The 26,513-nt window shown below is 35.9% G+C and overlaps 2 protein-coding genes across 5 annotated transcripts in view; both read left to right on the forward strand.

Annotated features, from left to right (window-relative positions):
- Nucleotides 1-999: 999 nt before the first annotated feature.
- Nucleotides 1,000-26,175, forward strand: LOC121370548. 3 transcript variants are annotated; one of them, XM_041495852.1, is made up of 6 exons: nt 1,000-1,362; nt 5,689-5,943; nt 18,614-18,697; nt 21,039-21,158; nt 24,482-24,590; nt 25,730-26,175. In XM_041495852.1, exons 1-6 carry the CDS (start codon nt 1,156-1,158, stop codon nt 26,050-26,052), a joined length of 1,098 nt encoding a protein of 365 aa, XP_041351786.1. In that variant the 5' UTR covers nt 1,000-1,155; the 3' UTR covers nt 26,053-26,175. The 3 variants fall into 3 exon arrangements, with proteins under 3 accessions (XP_041351786.1, XP_041351787.1, XP_041351788.1); XM_041495853.1 differs by lacking the exon at nt 21,039-21,158; XM_041495854.1 differs by lacking the exons at nt 18,614-18,697; nt 21,039-21,158.
- The window catches only part of LOC121370547, a 36,012-nt gene continuing 35,641 nt past the window's right edge, over nt 26,143-26,513 (forward strand). Inside the window, exon 1 of one of the 2 annotated variants that reach the window (XM_041495850.1) lies at nt 26,143-26,217. The gene's annotated coding sequence lies outside the window, so the exon portion shown is untranslated. The remainder of the gene's footprint in view (nt 26,218-26,513) is intronic. The other variant, XM_041495851.1, reaches the window with a different exon arrangement.

Raw genomic sequence — 26,513 nt, forward strand, 5'->3', positions numbered from 1 at the left:
CCACCCACTGGCGTAGGAGTTTAAATGCCCGAATCTGGAAACACAAATCATTTAATCATATTAGCATTACTACCAAAGAGCTATATAGGGTTGCAAACGAATCACTACGCATTTTACATGGAATACAACTACTTTTGAGGGTTGATTGATGGAAATACAGGATAATAAGGTACCGGGTTTGCACATTTCCCCCGAATATCTGTATCATTTTTGCCCGAGTTTTAGTTCCACTCATTATCTCAACGCACCGCCCCGCAAATATGGCTGGCTACGGGCCTGGAACTCTCAGAATGATGTCCTAATCATATTCGGTTGAGTGTTTCTGGAGATTTCCAACATTTATATTATATACTAGTACATATGATTTATATCTCATCGAGTGAATTTTGCAATCATATCTTACGAGTAGCGCTTGCGCGACGAGTGTGATATGATTGCAAACTTAATGAGACACTAATGAAACTCATTAAGTTTGCAATCATATCACACTCGTCGCGCAAGCGCCTCGTAAATGATTGCAAATTCACTCGATGGAGATATAAAATCTATTTAAAAAACCCATGAAACCTATTTATTATATACCTTTTGGCAATTTACCTTTATTTTTAAAATGCCAGCAATAAAATAGTTCCGGTTTTCATACAGTGAAGATATAACTTTCTACAGTTAGAAAAACACATTTTAGAATGAAATAGTGAAATTTTCACTCTTATATGTGTTATCGTCACTGAGTGACTGATGACGCTTTTATTTCACTGATATTTTAAGGTATTTCACTAAATGTTATATAATAAGATATTATATCTTAATACATGTTAGTGTATTTTGGAATACTGCAGGTGCCTCTTATTGTGCTCTTCATAGAAACGCCGTACATCCACCCCGTGTTCTTCTGCTCCTCCCACCCTTCCTCTCAACCCCTACCCACCTTGATCTAAAAATAACAACCGTGTGTGTCGTGCGCGCATAATTACGCATACGTCTAGCGGGGATCTGGAAACGGGTTACATTTTAAAAGCAGCGGAAAATCAGAAGCGTGCGTTACGTCTGGTATGGTAAACGTCAATGAAACTAGGTAAACGTTATCACTGATATGGTACAGAAAACGACGAATATCTCAGATAACAGTTATAGATTACGGTTCGGGTACAGTAAATGGCTCTAACGCCTACCTTGTGTGGACTAGCGTACGATTGGGAATACCTTGAACGTGAACGCAACTGGACGCCTTACCGGGTGCCTAGTGCCCCAGCCATTAGACTTTTAAAAGAAGATTTTCATGCGCTTGGATACGACGATGCCAATGGATCGTACTTTGATTATCTTCACTCTTACTATCTGAAGCAGTCTTATTCGGCATGTGTAAGTTGAACTGGGGACGTCGAAGTTGTGTGAATCCATAGGGGTGGGGGGGGGGGGGGGGACGTAGCTCAGCGGTACTGCGCTCGCTTGATGCGCGCTCGGTCTGGGATCGATCCCCGTCGATGGCCCATTTGGCTATTTCTGGTACCAGCCAGTGCACCACGACTGGTATGTGCTAACCTGTATGTGGGATAGTGCATATAAAAGATCCCTTGCTGCTAATCGAAAAGAGTAGCCCATGAAGTGGTGACCGGTTTTACTCTGTCAATATCTATGTGGTTACTTAACCATATGTCCGACGCCATATAACCGTAAATAAAACAATTCCTTCCTTCCTTCCATAGGGTTGGGGTTTGGTAATTACCCTCACCCCACCCCCCCCCCCCACCCCCCCCCACCCCCTTCTGATTTACACCTACTTCACTTGTGAAAGCCCGTGTTCATAGAGCAGCAATATACGGTACTTGTTAATAAAATCAGACCATAATAGATTGATGACTGTTACACCCAGCATTTACTGTAACTCCACCTGATTAGGGGTGAGACGTAGCCCAGTGGTAAAGTGCTCGCTTGATGCGCCGTTGGTTTCGGATCGATCCCCGTCAGTGGGCCCATTGTGCTATTTCTCGCTCCAGCCAGTGCACCACGACTAATACATCAAAGGCTGTAGTATGTGCTGTCTTGTCTACGTGATGGTGCATATAAAAGATCCCTTACTGCTAATCAAAAAGAGTAGCCCATGAAGTGGCAACAGCGGGTTTCCTCTCTCAATATCTGTGTGGTCCTTAACCATATGTCTGATGCCATATAACCGTAAATAAAATGTGTTGAGTGTGTCGTTAAATAAAACTTTTCTTTCTTTCCAACTAATTATTACTCTCTCTCTCTCTCTCTCTCTCTCTCTCTCTCTCTCTCTCTCTCTCTCTCTCTCTCTCCTCTCTCTCCCTCTCTATCTCTCTCTCTTGATCTCACACACACTCTCTCCGCTCTCTTTGTCCCTCTCCTCCCTCTCTCTCTCTCTCTCGCTCTCTCTCTCTCTCTCTCTCTCTCTCTCTCCCTCTCCCTCTCCCTCTCTCTCTCTCTCTCTCTCTCTCTCGATCTCACACACACTCTCTCTCTCTTTGTGCATGTTTGTACATGCTGTAAGAGCATAATGGTGTAGAATTGTTTGTTTGTTTTTGTGTATGGTCTTAATACTCTTTGATGCATTACCAAGATGGTGTATAAAATTACAGTACAGAAACATGGTTTGTGATAATCCAGTCATGAATTCATGAATTCATGATTGAATGTTTACCAACACCCCAGCATTCAAAACATATCAGCTTTTGGGTGTCTAAACTATTTAAGTAAATGAAACGATAATTAACATTTAAATATGGTCCCCTGGTTGGTATGGGGGGTAATCCAATCAGAGAATGGGTCCACTGAGGGGGTTCGATCCTACAACACATCTCAGGTGTGTGCCCTACAGACTGAACTAAATCCTGCCCCAACCATGGACTTTGATGTACCAGAGATAGGGAACTGGTTCGGATGAGGAAAAAAACACATGAGACCATTAAAGGTGATCAGTCCAGGTGCAGATGCAGGGATGGGCCTGGATCCACTCCCCTTCCTCCTCCGTTCTTTTCTCATATACGTTATTTATTTTCTATATATGGGGTGGGATATAGCTCAGTGGTAGAGTGCTCACCTGAAGTGTGATGTGTGACAACCTATCCCAACCATAACTGCCAGTTATAATATACCAGTCTGGTATAGCAAAAGCCATGTCCTATCTGTGGGAAAGTGTACAAATCCCTAATTTCTGCTTTATCAGAAGCAGTGGCAATTTTTTTAACAAAAATAAGTTGCTTAAAAAGCAAACAAATTTCCCATGGCAATAATTTTTATCAAAGCATAAAAAAACCCTGCTATTAGTAAAGTCCCTTAGAACCTATAGCATTTCATATTGTCTGGCAGGGTGTGATGTACCCCAGTGGTAAAGCACTCACTTGATGCGCGGTCAGTCTGGGATCCATCCCCATTGGTGGGCCCATTGGGCTATTTCTCACTTCAGCCAGTGCACCACAACTGGTATATCAAAGGCTGTGGCATGTGCTATAGTGTCTATGGGATGGTGCATATAAAAGATCTCTTGCTACTAATGCACAAAAAATGCAGCGGGTTTCCTCTCTAACACTATGTCAAAATGATCAAATGTTTGACATCCAATAGCCGATGATTATTTATCAATGTGTTCTATGGTGTCATTAAACAAAACAAACTTTATCTTTGAAGAAAACATATGTTATAAATGTTGTTTTGTACAAGTAGGTATTTGTGGAACATCTGTGAGAGATTGTTGTTGCATGAACTACTTGAAGGTGTTACGATAATTGTCAAGGGTTTTTGGGGTTTTTTTCACCTATGTGATTGATCTAGGCCACAAATACAGAACTTTATCCCACCGAGTGGGTGAGATAACTGCCAACATATCACTTGCTTTACTACTCAATCATGGAGTGGTTTGATCTGAGATAAACAAATATGTATTTTGAAAGGTAATGTACCTCGATAAAGTGCTTGATCAAGGTGAAAAGTGAGTGCGACATTTTGTTTAAATACCCAGAGAATTCAGGGCTCTACATTATAGATTGCCTGGGAAAACTAGTTTTGAGTTCAGGATAAGTCAGTTGTAACAACTTGTCTCACCAAACAAGTAACTGAAAATTGTGATATATATTGACTAAATTCAGGCCTGTGTGCAGAAGAGGTGGTTGAGGGTCGAACCCCACCCTCCTTCCCCACCCCTCCAACAAAATGTTCTTTTTAAATGTATTACGTGGGAAGAATGACCCAACCTTCCCCTAAAAGCTTCACAATTTCCCACACACCTGCCTACAACTAGACCTGTACCATTTATTTCTTTAATTTATTTGACTTTTTGCCAGAAAATAATTTGAGGGTACGTAATTAAATAAAAACAAAACAAACCATAAGTGCCCCTACTAGAGGATTATGGGTTTGAAATGTTTTGAAATTAGACACTGCATTTCATGTACTGTGACAAATTTTAAACAGAAGTTCTCCATCTTTAATCTTTCTAAAACAAATTATGAAAATGTATCCGTTAATTTCTGAGATTTTATGGTATGTCATTTTACCCTTCGTACCCCCTGGACAGGTCAAGTCGGGTCAGAGGGTTCACATTCAGAGCAAGCTGTTGTAGCGCATGCCTGTCATGGGCACAGGTGTCGGCCTTGGCCTGCTTCTCTGTCTAGGACAGTAAAGAGGTTGGGGTGGGTGGGAGAGGGGACCGCCCACACTGGCAGGTGCAGGAAAGTAGACCACCCACACTGGCAGGTGCAGGAGAGTACCAGCAGCCCGACCAGGTGCTAGTTTTCGTGCTATGGAATTTTGAAAGTCCAGTAGGATTAAGCCAAAAAAGAAAGGTTGCACAGTTTTAATGAAGGAATTTGGGCACTTTTAGAATGGTCCACCAAAAAATAAAGGGGAGCTATGTATAGTTTGGATCATAGTATGCAGAGAGTAGCTCATTATTGGAACCTAGCCTACTGATGGCTGCTGTTGTTTGTCGCCCTAGGTTATCCCAGTAGTGGCCCTTATAAGGGCCTTTTCTGTTCAGATCATGGCAGGGCAACCCATGGAAGACTCACTTGCAATTTACCCTCTGGACAAGGACAAGATTGTTTATTGTGCACGTTCAGAGCAAGCTGTTGTAGTGCACACCTGTCCTGGGCACAAGTGCCGGTCTCAGGCAGCTCCTCTATCCAGGACAGGAAAGGTGTTGGGTGGGTAGGAGAAGGGACCGCCTGCACTGCCGGGTGCAAGGGAGCACCAGCAGTCCAACCGTGGCAGGTAACAGGCGGAGGAGGGTTACCCTCTGGAAGATACCCTGCACTTATATACTGCCTCTTAACACAAACATTAGGGTGGGACAATTTCAGATAGTTACTGTAAAGCCCAGTACATGCCCGTGTGTCCACATCTTTAATAAAATGTTAAAAATGCTTAAATTGCATTGAACTAGTGGGTGGGTGGCTGGATAATTAGATGGAAAGATTGATCATTGCATGAATGGGTGGTAGAAAGGAATGGATGGGGTGGTAATTGAGTTGATGGGTCGTTTTGGATGATATGGAATGGAATTGGGATGGGGTTCTATGGGATGAGATGGCTTTTCCTACTAACTTAATTACTTTTCAAATGTATAATATATATGTTTCACAAAACAAAAACTAATAACATATATGTACAATGAAAAGCTAAGTAACACCCAGCTATTTTTTTTATGTTTTTTTTTTTTTTTTTGTGTTCCAGAAAGGACTGGTACCAAGTCCACACATACATTCAAGATGTCAGTCTACATTCACATGGTATGTTCCAGTTAGAGACCGTGACCCCACGGCTCCAGGGGTCAAGTGTGAAGGTCACCCATCATGTACATTGTCACTGCCATCTCTCTCCAGGAATGGGCAGCACTGGGTTGATGATGATGATGACGCTAACCACAGACTGCCAGACAGTCGTATCAAGTGGGTGGACGCTCTCAATGCATGGGTGTCTGAGAAAGAGGTGGGTTAACTTGTAAGAGGGTATTAACATTTACACAAGATCAGGCCTGGTGCTTATAAAATGTTTAGAGTCTAATAGAGTTTGAGACAGTAATGCAGACCTTGGATTTTTAAGGTGCGCGGGTGCGATCGCGCTCATACAGTGCACGTAATTTCAATCTGACGAGTGTGAAAAACAGCACACATTACACTCAACAAACGGCTCACGTAAAATAGATGGATATATTTATTTCCACTGTTTACAAAAATCAACAGTTTTCATAGTTCATTTAGCTGATAGGAAGGTCCTTTTATTAAAACAATAAAAATTAAAAACATGGCAGTGGCTTCCATCCAGTCGTTAAACTGGTATTTCTCTTTGTCAAACAAATCGGGAAATACTGGTTTAATAAACAATTTTGTAGACGTACCAGTCAAAATCCAATCGGAGCTACACTGCCTGTTTTGTTTATTTTGCAGAGTGATTTTTCACTCGCCTTAGCATATTGAGGTGTATGATTTTTCACTCGCCTATAATTTTAAAAAACCAAGGACTGCTAATGTCATGACAAACCCATACAAATTGTATGTGTGTGACATCTTTAGAGATTGAGTCTGGACTTTAGTTTTATTAGCATGGGGCCTGCCCTGGTGCTTATAAAACTTTTAGTCTAAACTCAAGACTCTAACAGAGTCTGAGACAGTAATGTCATGGCAACGCCATACAAATTGTATACGTGTGACGTCATTAGATATTGAGTCTGGACTCTTAAAAAACATTTTATAAGCACGGGCCTTGTTCTCTAAGAGTTTAAAATTTGTACAAACATATCAATGTATACTTTGTCTTTTTATCTCACCTTTATGAAATAAAAAGGTACCGTTATTAATTTTTTCATGACAGCAGTGATGGCATCAACTTAAAGTTTAATGTTAAAGTTTTGCATTGAGATCAGTTTCTCACAAACTTTAAGAAATAATTGTTTACAAAATTTTCATATGCCTGAAGATTGAGTATGGAATGGACTGTTATTATTGTTTTTAATTCCACCAAATTCAAAATTATTACTTCATCCCCATTTTTAATAAATGTTTGTCTAAAAATAAATTTAGTATTTTATCATCGCACTTTTAATTATGTCAAAATAAAAATATCTTTTAGTAGTATTTGGCATTAGATCCTACTGTGTAATGTACAAAATGTTTGAATTTTTGGGGATTGTTGTTTCTAAAAAAAATATTTAAATACTGTGTGTATATTGATAGAAAATAACGTGCATGAACCTCTTTTGGATATAGGCATGCTGTTAAAGTAAAAGAAAGAAAGATAGATAGAAAATAAGTTTGAAAAATGTTTTAATATTGCAAAGGCTCTGAAATTGTTTAGTGTTCTATCTTTTTAACTACAGTCTACATACTAATGATTTTAATTTATTTTCATGATATAGTTAGATGTCATTATCTTGACCTCTGTTATCTCGTCGGTCAAAGGTCAAGAAATAGTCCCTTCAAAATTTTCACTGACAATTATTGTGCTTATTTCAAACCACTGATATCTTGAGCTATTTGGTTTGGTCCCTTTAAAATCAAGATAATGGAAATTTTACTATTTAAGGTTCAGGCACGCTCACCTGGTCACAAACCACAGTTATATATCTGCCCAGGACAGAGGTTAAGGGCCAGTGAAAGACTAGTTAATCTAATGACTTAAGGGAAATTGCATTGACTAAATTTCTGAGATCTAAATTTTCATTTACAACAGTTGCTAATCATTTTGAAAACTGATTACTTATTAATAATTTTGAAAACTGATTGCTTATTAATCATTTTGAAAACTGATTGCTTTTTAATCATTTTGAAAACTGATTATTTAGCAACTACTATTTAACATTCTAGAATTGTGTAGAGGTCTTTAAAATGTGTGTAGAAAATTGCAACATGATACTGAACAAACTATTCTCCATACATGAGTGTATATAATAGTAGCCTATATTGGTGGCAAGGCATTTTCTCTCTGACCATGGGGGTAGGGGTAGATCAGTCCGTAAAGCACTTCCTTGATGTGCTTGGGTTATGTATGACCCAACCTCTTTGGTGGTCCCCATGGGGGTTTTCCCATCCCAACTAGTAACCCATAAAGTTTGATGTATCAAAGTGCTTGGTATGTGCTGTCACATATGTGTGCGTAAGTGCATATAAAAGATGCATTGCTGCTAATGGAAAAATGTAATTGGTCATCTTTAAAGACTGTCAGAATGACCAAATGTTTCAAATTAATTAATTAATGTGCTCTAGTGGTGTCATTAAACAAAACAAACATTTCATCTCTTATCAAGCCTGAGAGTCAAAATAACCATAAAATATATTAAAGGGACAGACCCTAGTTTCAACACGTGAAAATTAACACTAAGTTTAGTTAATCTACAAACTTGTAACACATTTGGATTAAGTTACAATTGATCGAAACATGAGTCTGTGACTTTGAAATGATGAAATAACCTCTAAAAATAGACTAAAACTTGAATCCATAACTGCTACATCTCAGATGCATGTGCGTTTTTAAAAATATAAGAAATACATTTTATGATATTAAAAGCACCAGGATGGCCAGAAACACTTTGAATGTACAGAAATTGATAAAATCAACCATAAAAGCTAAGTAAAACATTATTTCAGTTATCAAAAATGGCTATAATAGTAAAACAAATATGCCTTAGTGTTTAAAAACTAGGGTATGTTCCTTTAAACATCAAATAGCCATAATACCGTATAAATCGGCTGGGCTGTCATGTAAAAAACTATTCCTTTCCTTTTTTTTATTCATACACATATATAAAGAAAGAAATGTTTTATTTAACGACGCACTCAACACATTTTATTTACGGTTATATGGCGTCACACATATGGTTAAGGACCACACAGATTTTGAGAGGAAACCCGCTGTCGCCACTACATGGGCTACTTTTCCGATTAGCAGCAAGGGATCTTTTATTTGCGCTTCCCACAGGCAGGACAGCACAAACCATGGCCTTTGTTGAACCAGTTATGGATCACTGGTCGGTGCAAGTGGTTTACACCTACCCATTGAGCCTTGCGGAGCACTCACTCAGGGTTTGGAGTCGGTATCTGGATTAAAAATCCCATGCCTCGACTGGGATCCGAACCCAGTACCTACCAGCCTGTAGACCGATGGCCTGCCACGACGCCACCGAGGCCGGTACACACATATTTAAGTACACAGGTCCCTTAAACATGCTAAAATCAATTTAATTTCATAATAAAGTAGCCAGCAAATTTTAATCAGCAAACTAGCCATAACAAAAAAGAGAGGGTTGTCTTTCCTAGATGATCAATAAATTTGTATGGGTATACACAAAGAAAGTTTGCTTTGTTTTACGATACCACTAGAGCACATTGATTTATTAATCATCGGCTACTGGATGTCAAACATTTGGTAATTCGGACATATTTCTAATGCAGCAAGGGATCATTTATATGCACCATCCTACAGATAGGATAGCACATACCACGGCCGTTGATATTCCAGTCGTGATGCACTGGCTGGAACGAGAAATAACCCAATGGGCTCATTAATGGGGATCGATCCTAAACCGACCACACATCGAGCGAGCGCTTTACCACTGGGCTACATCCCACCCCGGGTATACACAAAGTATATTGCTTGAATCAAGGACATTGAAACCTTTCATAGAATAAAATAGAAGTATGGTTTCTTTTCATGTACTAACCTTTGTTTGACACCCAATAGCCGATGTGTATTTTTATGCTGGGGTGTCGTTAAACATTAATTTATTCTTTGATTTTTTTTTGGGGGGGGGGGGGGGTCCCAAAAATTGACTTGAGCAAAAGTTAGAGTATTTTGGTTTTTATTGAACATTTTTGTTATTTTGTAGTCTACAAAAGAGTCACTGCTCTACATTCCTAAACATGGGGGAAAAAATCAACACAGTGATATTAATTATATAACAAATTGATGTTTATTTGCTTTCACAGACTTTTCACACCTGTAGTTCATACACTGGCACATATACCTTTGTTAGATTCCATTGTGAAATCTTGTAGCAGCATATTTCCACTTGTGTTATCTCTGAGTAATCAGCCAGAAAAACAATGAACGGCGTTGTACTGAAAGTGCTTTTGATAAATTACTCTGGTCTTTGTGGACTTAGCTTGTACTGAGTCAAGGGAGAGAGAAAAACACATACCCTTGAACATCACATACAAGTCGAGGGAGAGAGAAACAAACCACACCCTTTAACACGCATACAAGATGGAACTGAAACGAATGGCATATCACTGCAAGAGATACATTGCAATCATTTTCAAATTAACAAACATTTTCTGTTTGTTTTGTATTTGTCAATATTGTGTAGAAGAGTCCATAAATTACACCATGGGAGAGCAGACGTACAGTATCTGGGATATATTGAAGAGGCTCTCGTCTTCTGCTGTTTGGGAGTCTTCACCGTCTGACTACTTCTGTAGAACGGGATTATTTGTTCTGCATGGCAGACGTCAATCTGCATTATTGCCATGATTTGTCTTTTGAAGAACACTTTCCTCTAATCCACAGCTGATAAATGATATTCTTATAAAGTTTTGTACCAGCGTCTCTGACTTTTCACTGTATGAATAGATAACATTTAATAAAGACTCCATGATCTTTGCTCAAAATCTAATAAGTCCATCTTGAAAATGGCAGGATCATGCATGCAGCAAGGTTAAGTAGAGAAAGAAAGAAAAAAACGTTATTAACTTGGCTGAACCTAACTGTTACACAATCCAAGTGTTCCAAGCAAGAGTACAGGCAATAACCTGGCCTTTCACGAGGAAAGCGAAATTCATTATGTCGATCTTTTATTCTTCCTTTTTGTGCATAATCCAGAGTTGCCACGTTATCTGGTGTTATTATGTGCTAATATTTACCTAATAACAATATTAATTTTCTGTTGGATATACTACTGCTATATAGCACTCTTTTTTTTGGAGGGAAAGACGGACCACTTCTATTGTCATGATTCAATTTACAAGGAGTCTACTGCAACAACCTTTCACTGGAAGTGGCATTGTACATGCTTGATGGCATTTGAGAAATATTTTGAGGACTTGACTGGAAGAACGACGGTCATGCGAAGACGTGGACGTATCGTTGTTGGTGTTAAGAAGCCACCGATTGGAGTCGATGCTCTGGCCGGTATGGTGATTACAGGAAAACAGATGACATTGCCTCATTGTAATACCTTCCACGGCGGTTTCCCAGACAACTTTGCTATCACGGAAAATGGTCATCAGAGATCTGTTTGTTCGGCTGATCAGAAAGATGTATGTGCTAGCTGTGGTAATCAGGTGTATCATTATGTTATTGGCTTCTAAGGTGGTGCAGAGGCAGGACGTAGACCAGTGGTAAAGCAATCGCTTGATGCGCGGTCGGTCTGAGATCGATCCTCATCGGTGGGCCTATTGGGCTATTTCTCATTCCAGCCAGTGCACCACGACTGGTATATCAAAGGCCATGGTATGTGCTTTCCTGTCTGTGGGTAAGTGAATATATAAAAGATCCCTTAATTGCTGCATTAGGAAAAATGTAGCAGGTTTCCTCTGTTGACTACGAGTCAGAATTATAACATGTTTGACATCCAATAGCCGATGATTAATTAATCAATGTGCTCTAGTGGTGTCGTTAAACAAAATAAACTTCTATGGTGGTGCTGCTTTCCATACCCATCTTACGTGTTCTTTCAAGGCTTTGTTGGAATCTTGATCAAGTTTGACCTTACCCTAAGTTAGATTATGGGGAGTCATTGAAGTTATTTAATACTACAGTAATGTACACTTAGAACGAACATGCTTAGAACGAACTACTGCATAGAACAAACTGATTGTAAAGTCCCAATTTATCTCTGTATGCATTAATAACCAACTTATGCAAATGTGTACAATGAACTACTGCTTTAATGAACTAACTATCATGGTCCTTTCCGGTTCAAGAGTAATTTATTTATAAGAGTAATTTACTGTGTATAGACATCAGGGATTTGTCCGGGATTTTTTGCCAGGGTCCCATGTCTGATGGGATTGGGAAAATTAGTGCGAGTAAATCATATTTGAGATTTGTTTTTGTTTTTCAGACCACTGAGTGATGCAGTACACCACTATTAAATTAATTTATTACGACAGACATAATTAAAAATATATTTTTAGAATTTTTAGAAAAAAAATTATTGTGAATTTTTGGTGCCACTTTCTTTTGGGAAGGGACCCATATAATGCCTGGATAAATCCCAGGTAGTGTAGTGTTGGGTTTTGTTTTTTTAATTCACATGCTAATTATGGGGAGCTAAAAATTATTGTCTTTGGACTATAGTCTCAGGGGAGTGGTGGGAAGCCAGATTGGTAGCTGACCTTAAACGGCAAGATCTGTAAAGTCTGTTACTACATTTTAAAATATCCAGCGCTTGAATACCTAATTACTATACTATTGTTACATCTGTATGGATATACTCATATGAATGACTTATTGTTTAAAGACGACCCAGCACATATATATCTCGTTAATTCTGGATTGAGCTGCCACCAAATGGAGAATCAAAAGATGGCTTTTTAAGACGGGTGGCTGTTTAATAAAGGTCAGGTTATATTAGAGTATTAGGTATAATAAAAAGGTAGTTCCTTAAGATAAGTGGCTGCTTAATACAGCTGGTTGCTTGTGTAGGTTTTACCCTATGTTTGTTTTACTTATAATTTAATTTTATTTAGGATTTAGTTTTTTTATAACAAAATGTCATGATAATATATTTAGAAATGTCAGATAGATTGTACAAACAAGCAATAAATTTCAGGCAATTTATGATGATGCAGATTTTCTCATCAATTGTAGATGTGGATCCTGGGATATACCTCCTCCCCTAAAAAAAATAAAAACTAAACAACCCCAAAACAAAAACCCCAACAACAGTGCTTCCTTTTTATGGCTTTTAAAACAAATTTATTGAGGTGCCCTTTTCATGAATTGGTCCATGTGTCTTTCCCCCTTAGTACCCCCACCCCCCCAAAACAAAAAAGGATCTGCCCCTGAATTGTTAAAAAAATGTAATACTTGAGGGGGGGGGGGGGCTTTAAAAATTCATACAAATATTTTATCCATTGTTTTATTGCATTGTTTGATGTGTCAGCAATTAACACCTACTTTGATTGATAGAAATAAGTATCACTGTTTATTTATGCAAATTCTATTATCTATGCTCAATAGATTAATATACTTTTACTTACTGCAAAGTTATACATTGTCGTAGCCCAGTGGTAAAGCATTCGCTCGATGCATGGTCGGTTTGGGATCGATCCCTGTCGGTGGGCCCATTGGCCTGTTTCTCGCTCCAGCCAGTGCACCACAACTGGTACATCAAAGGCCATGGTATGTGCTATCCTGTCTATGGGATGGTGCATATAAAAGATCCCTTGCTGCTAATCGAAAAGAGTAGCCCATGAAGTGGCAACAGCGGGTTTCCTCCCTCAATATGTGTGGTCCTTAACCATATGTCCGATGCCACATATCCGTAAATAAAATGTCTTGAGGGCGTTGTTAACTAAACCATTTCCTTCAGTTATACATTACTGACTGAATGCTGACATTAGTATGGAGTACAGATAAAATGGGAAAGTGGTTTCTGCTAAAATGAGTCTTTGATATAATAGAAACATTGTCATAAATGTGATATGCAATAAATCATTTTATTGCAGATGGATTAAACGTAAGATGTCTTACCTTTTATACATGTACTGCTTCGGTGGATTATTTCAGCTTTGTTAGAAAATGTTAATATTATCTGCAGTGCAAATTGATTTTTTTGTAAAGGAACATGAGTCATGTTTGACTCTATATTTCATTTTAACTCCGGTCTAACCGGAGGGGACTATAGATTTCATCTCTCTCCATCTGTCTGTCCGTCCGTCTGTCCGACATATAGTTTTCCGGATGGGTTTTTTAGAAGGCCTTGAGATATTGAGCTGAAATTTTGTGTATAGCTTTATAATGTACTGTTACAGACAAAGTTTGACTTTCATTGCAAATTACCTATTGTTGATGGAGTTATGACCCTTGAATTTAGGAAATGTGAAGAAAAAAAATTCCAGACATTTTTCCCAGACGATATTGAGCTGACATTTTGTATATAGCTTTATAATGTACGACTTTCATTGCAAATTACCTATTTTTGACGGAGTTATGACCCTTGAACTTAGGAATTTTCTGGACTTTTTTTAAGATGGTCTTGAGATATTGATCTAAAATTGTTGGGTTCGGTAGGGGACATGTATTGATTTAGCCAGGAGAGTGAGTTCATTTCTAGTTATTGGTTGTTGGAGAGAAAGGAGTGAATTAATCATATATTAAACAAAGTGTTGTTATGACGTTAAATTAAAAACAATTTTTGTAAAGCATAAAAGAAGATATGTAATAAATACAGAACTTCTTCACATACGTTGTTTTCGCAAGTTTATTTTGCACATGAACATACCACTCGATGACTACACAGTCTTGTGGTATATATTCTTGAGCACAATAAATAGGAAGCGAAAACAATGTATGTGAAGTTTTCTATATTTCTTTAGAATACCAATGTGTTTGCGGTCATATGCTAACAGGGAACATTTTGTTCAGTATTATGTCGCGATTCACTACGCAAGTTTCAGAGATCACTACACAGTTTTAAAACATTAAACAATCATTGCTATTCAGTTTTCAATTGACTACAAATATTACTAATCAAGATTTTGAAAATAAAATGCTACCTGGCTAATGTTTGTAGCAGCTGATTGTTGATTTTCCTCATAATATACATGTATATTGTTTCATACATACAAAATTATTGGAAGGCAAAATCTGGTATGGGCTACTATAGATATTATAGATATTAGTTAGAATGACAACAAACATTGTTCATACAGACAACTGATATTCTAAACAGGAAATTATCTTTAATATGTAAAAGTATGTGTTTTTTAATGACACCACTAGAGTACATTGATTTATTAATCATCGGCTATTGGATGTCAAACATTTGGTAATTTTGACATATAGTCTTAGAGAAGAAACCTGCTACATTTATTTTCCATTAGTAGCAAGAGTTCTTTTATATGTACCATCCCACAGACAGGGCAGCACATACCATGGTCTTTGATATACCAGTCGTGGTGAACTGGCCTTTAATATGTAAGCCATTAACATGTTACCATGGTATCAAACTCGGGACAGTACCAGTAACATTCTGGATGGGACCCGGCACCAGGATGTGAACCCAATACCTAACCAGCCGTAATATGTTTTTGTTTGTTTTACTTAACGACACCACTAGAGCACATTGATTAATTAATCATCGGCTATTGGATGTCAAACATTTGGTAATTCTGACACGTAGTTATCAGAAGAAACCTGCTACATTTTTACTAATGCACATACCACTGCCTTTGACCAGTTGTGGTGCACCGGTTAGAACGAGAAAAAATCCAAATAAGTTGAATGGTTCGCAAACCCTTACAATTAAGAAAACATCTACAGCGAAAAACAAGCAGTGGAAAATGTTTTTTAATATAGTCCATAGCAAAAAAAAGTGCTTTGGAGAAGTAAAAACTCCACGGCATTGCCGATTGCCATGGGCAATTGCAGGGGTTGGGTTCGATCCTGTGACACAAGCACCCTAATCCAGCACACAACTGACTGAGTTAAATCCCACCCCAATACCAGCCTAAATAAGTCTGACAACTACCGAGGCCAGTATATCGCCTGTGTACATGTATATATTGATATTCTTAGTACATGTAGCTTTTGATAAACTTTCTGTTCAACAAGCGTGGTCCATGTGTTGTGGAGATCGTGCTGTGTTATTGTAACTGCCCACAATAGACTTACCACTAGATCATTCTTCACTACTAAAACCTGGCCTCTTTGTGTCAGGCACACAGAAAAGAATAAATGTAAATTCTCCTTGAACAAACAACCTCTGAGTGCTAATGTTAATGCATACATAAGCAACTGCTATAGTTGGGTTTCGAGATACCCCGGGTACTTAGAACCATTATACAAGTTCACATGGTTATTGTGATTTCAAATTAAGAAAAAATTATTTATGATGTATATATAATTGGGTTGGCAGGTACCGTCACTAATTAATAGTCAATCATGCATTGAAAACTTAATAGGCTTGTTGTGAGATAATTTTATTTTCAATTCATTTACTTCAGTCCTAATGCATGTAATTTATTCTTCTGGTAAATATAAAATCGTGTACAATAAAAATTTATGTTTACTACTTTACCTCCTTCTAACAATAGCTTCAAAAAAAAGATGAATGCCTTTAAATAAAATTACTAATCGGAAAGAGTAGCCCATGTAGTGGTGACAGCGGGTTTCCTCTCAAAATCTGTGTGGTCCTTAACCATATGTCTGATGCAATATAACCGTAAATAAAATGTGTTGGGTGCATCATTAAATAAAACATTTCTCTCTTTAAATAAAATTAGATTTTGAAATATTGGAAATTCGCCATTTAATTTACTATTTAGAAATGTTGACTTTTATGGAGTATTAAAAAGTTATGTGTTGCTATTTATGGACTACCATGCTAAAAATTATGTTGTCATTCATGGACTATTAAAAATTATGTTGCCATTTATGGAACATTAAAATTATATGTTGCTGTTGTAGACTATTAAAAAATGTATGTGTTGCCATTTATAGACTATTAAAAAATTATGTTGCCATTTATGGACTACTAAAAAATTATGTTGCCATTTATAGACTGTTAAAATTATGTTTTGCTAGTTATTATAAACCATGAAAAACTAATTAAAAACCGTATACATAATACTGTCATGTTGCCATATTTACAGACCATCAAAATATGTATAGCCTGGCTGTCACAGGGAAGATTAAATAGATCATCAGTACTAGTTAACTTACAGTAGTACATATCCATGTTTGTAAATAGGCAGGACGGATTAATTCAGTTGATATATGCTGTTTGCATAAGTAGTTACAAGAGTGGATCTAGAATTTATTGTGGGGTGGTTGAGGGTGCAACTCAAAAAGGTCATTTGTTGGATTGTCAGTTTTCAGTGTCTACGATTTCATTGTTTGCTATAATTAGAGCACTTGAAACAGCCGACTGATAGGGAATGCACACCCACAGAATCCCACCCTGGATCTGCCACACCACACTTAAACATGGACATCAGTTGTTAAGTACATGATAATTACAAACAAGCTGCTATTATATGATTTACAAATTTAAAAAAAAAATGTTATCCTTCAATAAATCTCAGAAAATTGCGTCATTACATCAAATGGGATGTTATCATGTAAAACAGGTAATGGAAAGGACGTTAGAAACAGATGTATATGTATTTTTAACTAAATAAGTCATGTTTGTAATTATAAAAATTATTTGACATTTATTGTGAATTTATTGATGTATAATAGTCACAAATTTAGTATAAAATCACTTCACTACATATGTGATTTTATACAATTTGTGACTGTTATATATCAGTATCTTCACAAAAAAATTACAAACAATTCTTATTATCTTATATAATAGAAGGATTTGTGCACTTTCATCATAGTGGAGAAACAAAACAAACTCACCTGTTGTATAAAGCAGATTTAATCATTTGTTATAATAGGATAAATCAATATATTTTTTTATTGATGTAGGGTGATAATTGTTGTCATAATGATAGAATGGGCTTTAACTCACCACCCCTCTCATAGTCATTCTTTGTCTTTATCTGAGTGGTTTCCATTAAATTTTGTGTAACCATATCACTTTTTAATATCTGTACTTTTTAACCAGTTGGTAGTTACACAAAGTATGGTGTCATTGACCTAACAGTTTCAGAGCCTTTGCAACAATTTGGAAATCTGATGCCAGAACATATCTTACATTTTAATTAAAGCTGCAGTATCACAAGTTTTTTATTCTCAGTATTTAAATATTTATGACAAATAATCTTGTTCACAATTCTTCCTTTTGCACACCATTCATTGGTTAAATTGGCATCCATTTCCAATTGTGGTCATACAGAAATATGTGATTAGCAATTAAACATTTGTGAGAGAACACTGATTCTGAGCTCTTTAGTTATTACACAGTGTATTAAAAAGATAGCAGTTGACAATACATTTTATTTGTAAAAGCCACTTACCTTAGTTTATAAATAATATTTATTTTGGGCTATTTCAAATATCAGATTGACCATATTAATGGTACACCTGATAAACTTGATTAAAAAAAGGTCAGAATTGGCAAAAATATTTTGTACTGCTTTATAAAGACATTAAAATAAATGCCAACTTGCCCTAAAAAAATTGGCACATTCACAGAAACACATTTTGTTAGACCTAACTACAGGGTCAGATGCTTTAATGAGTTTTAAGTTTTATTTGCGATAGTAAATAATGTTAAAATACACACCTCCCTGGGAGTGTAATATCTTGTAAATGGGGGATCTGTAAATTAAAAAATTGTGAAAAAAAAAAATAATAATAATAATAATAATGTTAACATACAGGAATTGATATTGCAGCTTTAACAGTTAATATATTAAATTTTTTATTTTTATTGTTTTGTATGTGTATAATGCTGTATATGTTTGTCTGGTTTCTTTGCGTGTTGCAGTATACCCAAGGTAAACCATACATCACCTTCGTAAACACCCCACCTCGGGTTGAGAAGTACTGCCCAGCTCACGTCTCCAGCAAGGTGATTCCATTTTATTCCAGTTTGAAAACATTTTTCAGACACAATTAGTTATTTAAAACAAATATATTTAAAACAAATATAATTATTTAAAACAAACTCAGTTTTTCAGACACAATTAGTTATTTAAAACAAATATAATTATTTAAAACAAAATCAGTTATTCAAAATTAAATTATAATTATTTAAAATAAAAATAGTTACATTGTTTATAAAATAAAATCAGTTATTTAAAAAAAAAAAATGTTTAAAATGAAATCAGTTATTCAAATTGAAACAAAATTCATTATTTAAAACAAAAGTGGTTATTTAAAACAGAATTAGTCATTTAAAATGAAATCAGTTATTTAAAATAAAATTAGTTATTTAACACAAAATATTTATCTGTTTATTATTTAAAACAAAATTACTTACATTAAATTTATATTTAAAGGGACTGTCCTGAGTTTGCAGCCATTGTAAGATGTCTGCGATAACAGAGCCTTGTTGGCAACTACTACTTCTTGTTTAGAATGCCAGTGTTTGTATGTCGAATATGTTTGCGGTCGTACATGTATACTAATGTTTGTAGCACTCAGTTTTTACTTTAGTTCGTGATATATATTTTTTCATACGTCTGAAATTACTGGGAGATAAAATCCAGTTTGGGCTACTACAAGCATTAGGACAACAACAAACACCTTGTAAATACAGACACTGATATTTTAAATAAGAAAACGTATTTAATTTGTATGTTACATCATCGAAAAAGCTCTATTGGTAGGAAACATTTTACAATGGTTGTAAACTCAGGACTGTCCTTTTCAAGGAAAATTACAATAGTTATTTCAGTTTAAATCAAAATTATTTATATAATACAATATTAGTTATTTAAAACAAAATTTATTATTTTAAATCAGAAATTAGATTTATTTAAAGGAAAATTGTTTATCTAAAACAAAATTACATTACAGTCATTAAAATGTGATATTTTTTTTAACATTTTTTTAACACTAAAAATATATCAACTTAAAAACATTGCTGACTGCTCTATATGGAACTGACAATTATTTTGATAGGGGAAGGTAAGTAAACACATATTGTAATCTATAACGTAGCCTCATAGTTAACTGTTTGTCATATTTTATGACATATCTGACTCCACAGTACTCCATGCACTCATTCAAATCAGTCCCATTATACCGTATTGTTCCTATTTGTAGCACCCGGGCGTGATGTAAAACACAAAGGGGGCGCTCTAATTAGAATACTAGAACACGTTTCGTAATACGTGTGAAAAATCCTCGTATCAAACTGTCAATGCGTCTGGCTCGCTTAGATATCAAAAGCTTTGCGGCCGAGTCACTCCACCAGTGATGTTTTCTTGTTGAAATGACGTAGCGTACCGTACATCGTCAGCTGATTTATTGAAATACATGGTACTGTGCACGTAGGCATATAGGGCCTGCGGAGTGTATTTGAAAGTGGGGTGGGGGAGGGGTGTGTGATTGAGACCCCTCATACTCGCCCACTTCATTTTGTCACCCAGTCTGAATATATTTTAAACGGTGTTACGGTGTCGGTGTAAATACCTACCGGTATGTTTGTACTTCCGGTTTTGAACAGCGTTAATGGAGTGTTGTGCGTTCATTCTGCTTGGAGATAACAGCGACATACATTTGATAAACGACATGTGTGACATACTGTTCGGCGATACTAGTGTCGTAGTGCTTCACCTGCTTGGATTTTATTTGTTTACCGATTATTGTCATTGCAAGTCGGCAGTTCTACTATTTTACGGGTACCGTTTCATGATACACTTCTCGTGATCATAGGGGGTGCTTATATTAGAGGGGGCGCTACAAATAGGAACAATACGGTATTTGAATAATGTAACTGCATATCCTGACAATAATGATATATGCATGAATGTCCATAATGAGAAGATTCTGTTAAAATAAGAACTCTAGGAAATTTTTTACTTGAAAAGGTTTTGTTTTATGATTATGAATCTGATGGTGTTTGAAAACAATTTGGAAATGTAAAATATTGTACTAATTATCAAATATTGATCTAAAATTTGTGATAGTATAATAATGGTAAGATAATTTATTTTCCTGTATTTTATAAAACTTTTAAGCCAAATAATGGTGCAGTGATGTTCTGCCGCAAACATAGTAGTATTTAAATAATTGTGAAATATTTTGATGATGATGATGATGATGATATATATATGTGCGTAACAGAAAAAAATAGAATACACACTGTGTATTTTTTTAATTTTTATATTATATAGTAAAACAAAAATGTTTAAATGGCCACTTTTGTAGTATTTTCTGTGTATAATTTCTTCCCATGCTCCCAGGACAGAGAAGGAAAACAAAATCGCTGTGAGAACTGTTATCGGTTCCAGATGCACATGCACAAATTTAACAGTACTACAGACATCAATAGTATTCCATATCTACGGAGAGCCATTAATACGGTACTCGTGTTGCATGCAAGTGTATTAACCAGTCCAATAAAATCTGTTTGCTTGATCAGAAAACAAATGTTTCATAAAGTATAGTTGTTAAACTAAGTATAATAACTGTGTCTTTCTATGATTTCTATGGAAGAACTTAGCAAAAATAAATTTATTGCGGTATGAAATCTATATTGGTTTGAAAAAGCCAAAATCAAATTCTGAATTCAAAAGCAAGGATAATGCATGTGAATATACCTGGAGTCTGGGGGCATATTGAAAAAAAAAAAAAAACACTGGAAGGGGGGGGGTGTCGACTGACACCACCCCCCAACCCTATGGGCCCGTGTGATGTGTCTCTAACTCCATTGTGATGTGTTTCCATCACTGTTGTGATGTGTTTGTAATTTAATCGTCATGTGATGTGCTTTTAACTCCATTGTGATATGTTTCTAACTCCTTGTGATGTGTTTCTAACTCAATTGTGATGTGTTTCCATCACTGTTGTGATGTGTTTTGAATTTAATCGTCATGTGATGTGTTTCTAACTCCATTGTGATGTGTTTCCATCACTGTTGTGATGTGTTTTGAATTTGTTGTATGTGTCACTGTTGTGTTGTGGCATGTTTTAACACTTTATCATGTGCTTTTAACTCTTTTTGTGACGTTTGACATGTGAATTTATTTGAAATGTATGTTTACACATGTTAAAGATGAATTACAATATTTGCAATACGATATGAGTATTTTTATATCATTCACTTCTGATAAATAGTAACTTTTAAAAATTGACCCCGCCGTCATAATCTCCATAACACAAGCTGCTCGTTTATAATGAAGATTATGATAGTGGGGTCAATTTTTAAATATTATTATTTATCAGAAATTAATGATGTTAAAATATTTATTAATGCAAAACTGAAACACAAGTTGTGTTTCAGTTTTGTTTTAATAAATTGGTTTTAAATATTTACACTATATGTATAAGGACTATTAATATGAGATCAAAGATGTATATTTTGGACAAAGTGGACTTTAAATAGCAATATGCATATACAGTGAAACCTCTCAAAACCAGACCCTCTGTAAACCGGAATTCCCCCATAACTGGACATTTTTCACGGTACATTTTTTAAAATCAGTATAGAACTTAACCTCTCTAAACCAAATACCTCTTAAAACTGGACATTTTACTTGGTCCCCGAAGGTGTCCGGTTTAGAAAGGTTTCACTGTATGTATGCACCAGAAACAATACTTTCTATCCCCAATATTGGCCATCAATTATGAATGTTTTACTCATTAGCGTGTGTCTTCATTTCATAATATCTAAATATCTATATCTTATTTTTTAAATACTGTAACTTTAATCATTTGTCATATTTTGTATTAAGCATATATTGGTTATTTACTTAGAGTGGGTTTTTTTTTTTATATCACATGACACAGTAACATATTTCATCAGGACACACAGTAACACAATATACTTGTACATACATGTATATTATAAATAACATAATACAAACACACCCTGAGTTAATAGATAATATAATTGGTGGATCATTAATTCTAATTCACAGAAGCCAGGTCAGATTTAAAATTAAGTGATTATGTTGCCTGTTTGAGCATGTACATGAGAATGTATTTTACAAATATAGATCAAATTATTTTGTTTAATGATCTATGTTTATTGCCATACCCAGCCTAAAATAACTAGCAGTAACTGGTAGTAAAAAAAAAAAAAGAAGAAAAAAAAGACGTTTGTTTTGTTTAAAGGCTTATTGTCACAGACCACTGACCTATAAAATGGTCTAACAAAGCATTACCTGGTGAAATGTTTTTATTTGTCCCTAAAAGTACTTTATTCAACCATCTATGTTACCACCATACTCCACTTATTAATGATATTTCGTAAAAATAATTGAATTATGGTAATGGTTCATAATTCAAAACCAAATATTACAAAGAGGGTTGACATGGATTACACTCCATCGTGGTTCATTTAACATAATGTGATAGCTGGATTTGGTTTCCAAACATTAATGTAATTTCCATTTATTATCCATTTCTAGATAAATACGGTCTTTAAATCTGTGACAGTATGCCTTTAACAATATCACTAGAGCACATTGATTTATTAATCGTCGGCTATTGGATGTCAGACATTTGGTAATTTTGACATATACACAGACAAGATAGCACATACTACAACCTTTGATATACCAGTCATGGTGCACTGGCTGGAACAAGAAATAGCCCAATGGGCCCAATGATGGGGATTGATCTCAAACCGACCACACATCCAATAAGCGCATTACCACTCGGCTACATCCTGCCCCTAAAATGTTTTTAAAAAAACATGAGTGCACAGTGATATAGGGTGTTATTCAGTTAAACAAGTAATACATTTAAAAGCAAAAACATGGCACTTCCTTGTCTTGACTTACAAATGTCCCCAGCCCCCCCCCCCCCCCACACACACACACACCCCATTAGTCTTGGCTCTGCTGTATTAGCAATTTTATGTCCTAGTAAATTTTGAATATGTTTTCAATATTTAAAATGCATGAATTCATTTTATATTTTCCCCCATGATGCACCGTTTCCCATTAAACTTGTGAGCTCTTTAGTTATATACAATATATTAAAAATAGAAGCTGTGATTTGTATGTTGTTGGTGTCAAGACAAGTCTTGAGGGTGAGGGTGAAATGTAACTTATAGATCACCCCCTTTTTATTGTGGTGTGATGGCTTGCAGGTTTGATCCTTTCTCTTAACCAAGTATCAAAATAACATTATTTTACACAGTAAATAGTTATAGTTAAAATGTGCTGAGATGTATTTAAACATGAATATTCCTTTATTTTCCTCTCCTTGCTTGTGGAAATAAAACAACTTATATTTCACAGCATGTATGCAGGTATATACATGCAAGGCACACACATTCAAACATGCACTCATACACACAAACACACACAAACAGACACATACATACACACACACATATATAAACACACACACACACAAACACACAGACACACACAACACACACACATAAACACAAACACACACAGACACACACACTCATACATGCACACACATAAACACACACACAAACACACACACACACACACACATACACACACACACAACACACACACACACACACACACACACACACATGCACATACACACACTTTAAAGTGATAAAGTGAGACACACTTCTAAAGAAATCTACTGTAGGTACACAGGTATATATATATATATATATATATTAAAAAAAAAAAAAAAAATTAAATTGGTTTTTTTTTTTAATTAAAACTATTTTACCACTTTCTTCTTACAGGGTTTACAACAGAAATCATCCATCCAAAACAGAACTGCAGCTGAAATTGCAGAGAGACGTAAATCAAGGAAAGCATATTCTACCCCAGCCTACAATTCAGATGTCAGAAGTATGATTTTGACTTGGTATCAGTGATTGTCATCTTTCAATGGTGGGTGGGACATAGCCCAGTGGTAAAGTGCACGGTCAGTTTGGGATCGATCCACATCAGTGGGCCCATTGGGCTATTTCTCATTCCAGCCAGTGCACCACAATTGGTATAACAAAGATGGTGGTATGTGTTATCCTTCTCTGTGGGATGGTGCATATAAAAGATCCCTTGTTGCATTAGGAAAAATGTAGCGGGTTTCCTGTGATGACTACGTATCAGAATTACCAAATGTTTGACATCCAATAGCCGATGATTAATTAATCAATGTCCTCCAGTGCTGTCGTAAAACAAAACAAACTTGATCTTTCAGTGGTTGTGTGATAAGGTTCTTGAAAGAATGGATCAGTATATATTTGAAAACTTGTTTCTTTTTAATACCAAAATATTTGTTTTCTTCTTCTGGACAGATATTGGAGATTTTTTTTTTCAAAGACTTGTCATCATTTTCAACTTTTACCCATTTAAAACGGGGGAAGTTTTTTCAAATTCATTGCACATTGTTTTTTGTATTTTTAAAAAGGTAGAAAAAAAACCCAGTCTTCTACCTGAAATATTGCCTCAGAGGAAACAATATTTTTATTTCATTTAAGATTGGTAAATCAATAGATAAATCAACAATTCAATTAATCAAGGTTTTAAAAATATGTGAATAAATGAATGAATGAATGAATGTTTAACGACACCCCAGCACGAAAAATACATCGGCTATTGGGTGTCAAACTATGGTAATGGAAACAAATAAGGTGATGATCAACATCAACAGAAAAATTCAAGATATAAATAAAAACAGTGTAAAGAACTGTGCAAAATACAAATACAAATATCACAGAGAGATACTGACTTTTACTCTAAACTTCAATGTGTGCTGTATTGGCCATTCTCAAAGAGAATGTTACACCCCTGCACCACGGTTAAAATATGTATTCTCTAAGTAAAAGATACAGTATTTTATTAAATAAAAGGTGGGTCTGTGCATGCAGACATTTAAAATGGTGGCTAGTTTAGCCAAATTTCATTTAATTCATTACTTCCATTTGTCAGGAAAACAAATAATTACTCTATTAATAATAATCTGATTTACTGAATTTGTATTCTAGGGACAAGAATCGTGCGATTTCAGCCTCCACATTCACCCGTCCCCACTCCGACAATATCACCTCCTGAAGTAGCCTGCCAAGAGGAACAAAAAGACGAAGATGAAGAATTAAAAGGAGTAGAAGCCAAGACTAACAAAGAAACAGAACATGAGTTAGCTGAATGCCCACAGGATGGCGGGAAGGATGAGGCAGATTGTAGCAGACAGCTGGAATCTATAGCTCTTGATACACTAGTGTCGACAGACATAGAAGAAGTTATAGTACAAGAATCTCAGATTACACCGGACATTAAGGGTAAGCAGACATTAACTAGAACCTCTTGATACACTAGTGTCGACAGACATAGAAGAAGTTATAGTACAAGAATCTCAGATTACACCGGACATTAAGGGTAAGCAGACATTAACTAGAACCTCTTGATACACTAGTGTCGACAGACATAGAAGAAGTTATAGTACAAGAATCTCAGATTACACCGGACATTAAGGGTAAGTGGACATTAACTTGATCCTCTTGGTATACTAGTGTCAACAGACATTGAAGAAGTTATAGTACAAGAATCTCACATTAAGGGTAAGCAGACATTAACTTGATCCTCTTGATACACTAGTGTCAACAGACATTGAAGAAGTTATAGTACAAGAATTTCAGATTACACCAGAGATTAAGGGTAAGTGGACATTAACTTGATCTTCTTGATACACTAGTGTCAACAGACATAGAAGAAGTTATAGAACAAGGGTAAGCAGATTCTGATTCGATCTTCTTGATTTGTGTTAGCAGA

Source organism: Gigantopelta aegis, chromosome 4 (genome assembly GCF_016097555.1).
Source record: "Gigantopelta aegis isolate Gae_Host chromosome 4, Gae_host_genome, whole genome shotgun sequence".
NCBI lineage: Eukaryota > Metazoa > Mollusca > Gastropoda > Neomphalida > Peltospiridae > Gigantopelta > Gigantopelta aegis.

Coding starts and splice junctions, on each gene's coding strand:
- LOC121370548 (XM_041495852.1), top strand. CDS start 1,156: ATGGCTCTAACGCCTACCTTGTGTGGACTAGCGTACGATTGGGAATAC. Junction 1,363..5,688: donor AGCAGTCTTATTCGGCATGT/GTAAGTTGAACT, acceptor TTTGTGTTCCAG/AAAGGACTGGTACCAAGTCC. Junction 21,159..24,481: donor TACGGAGAGCCATTAATACG/GTACTCGTGTTG, acceptor TTCTTCTTACAG/GGTTTACAACAGAAATCATC.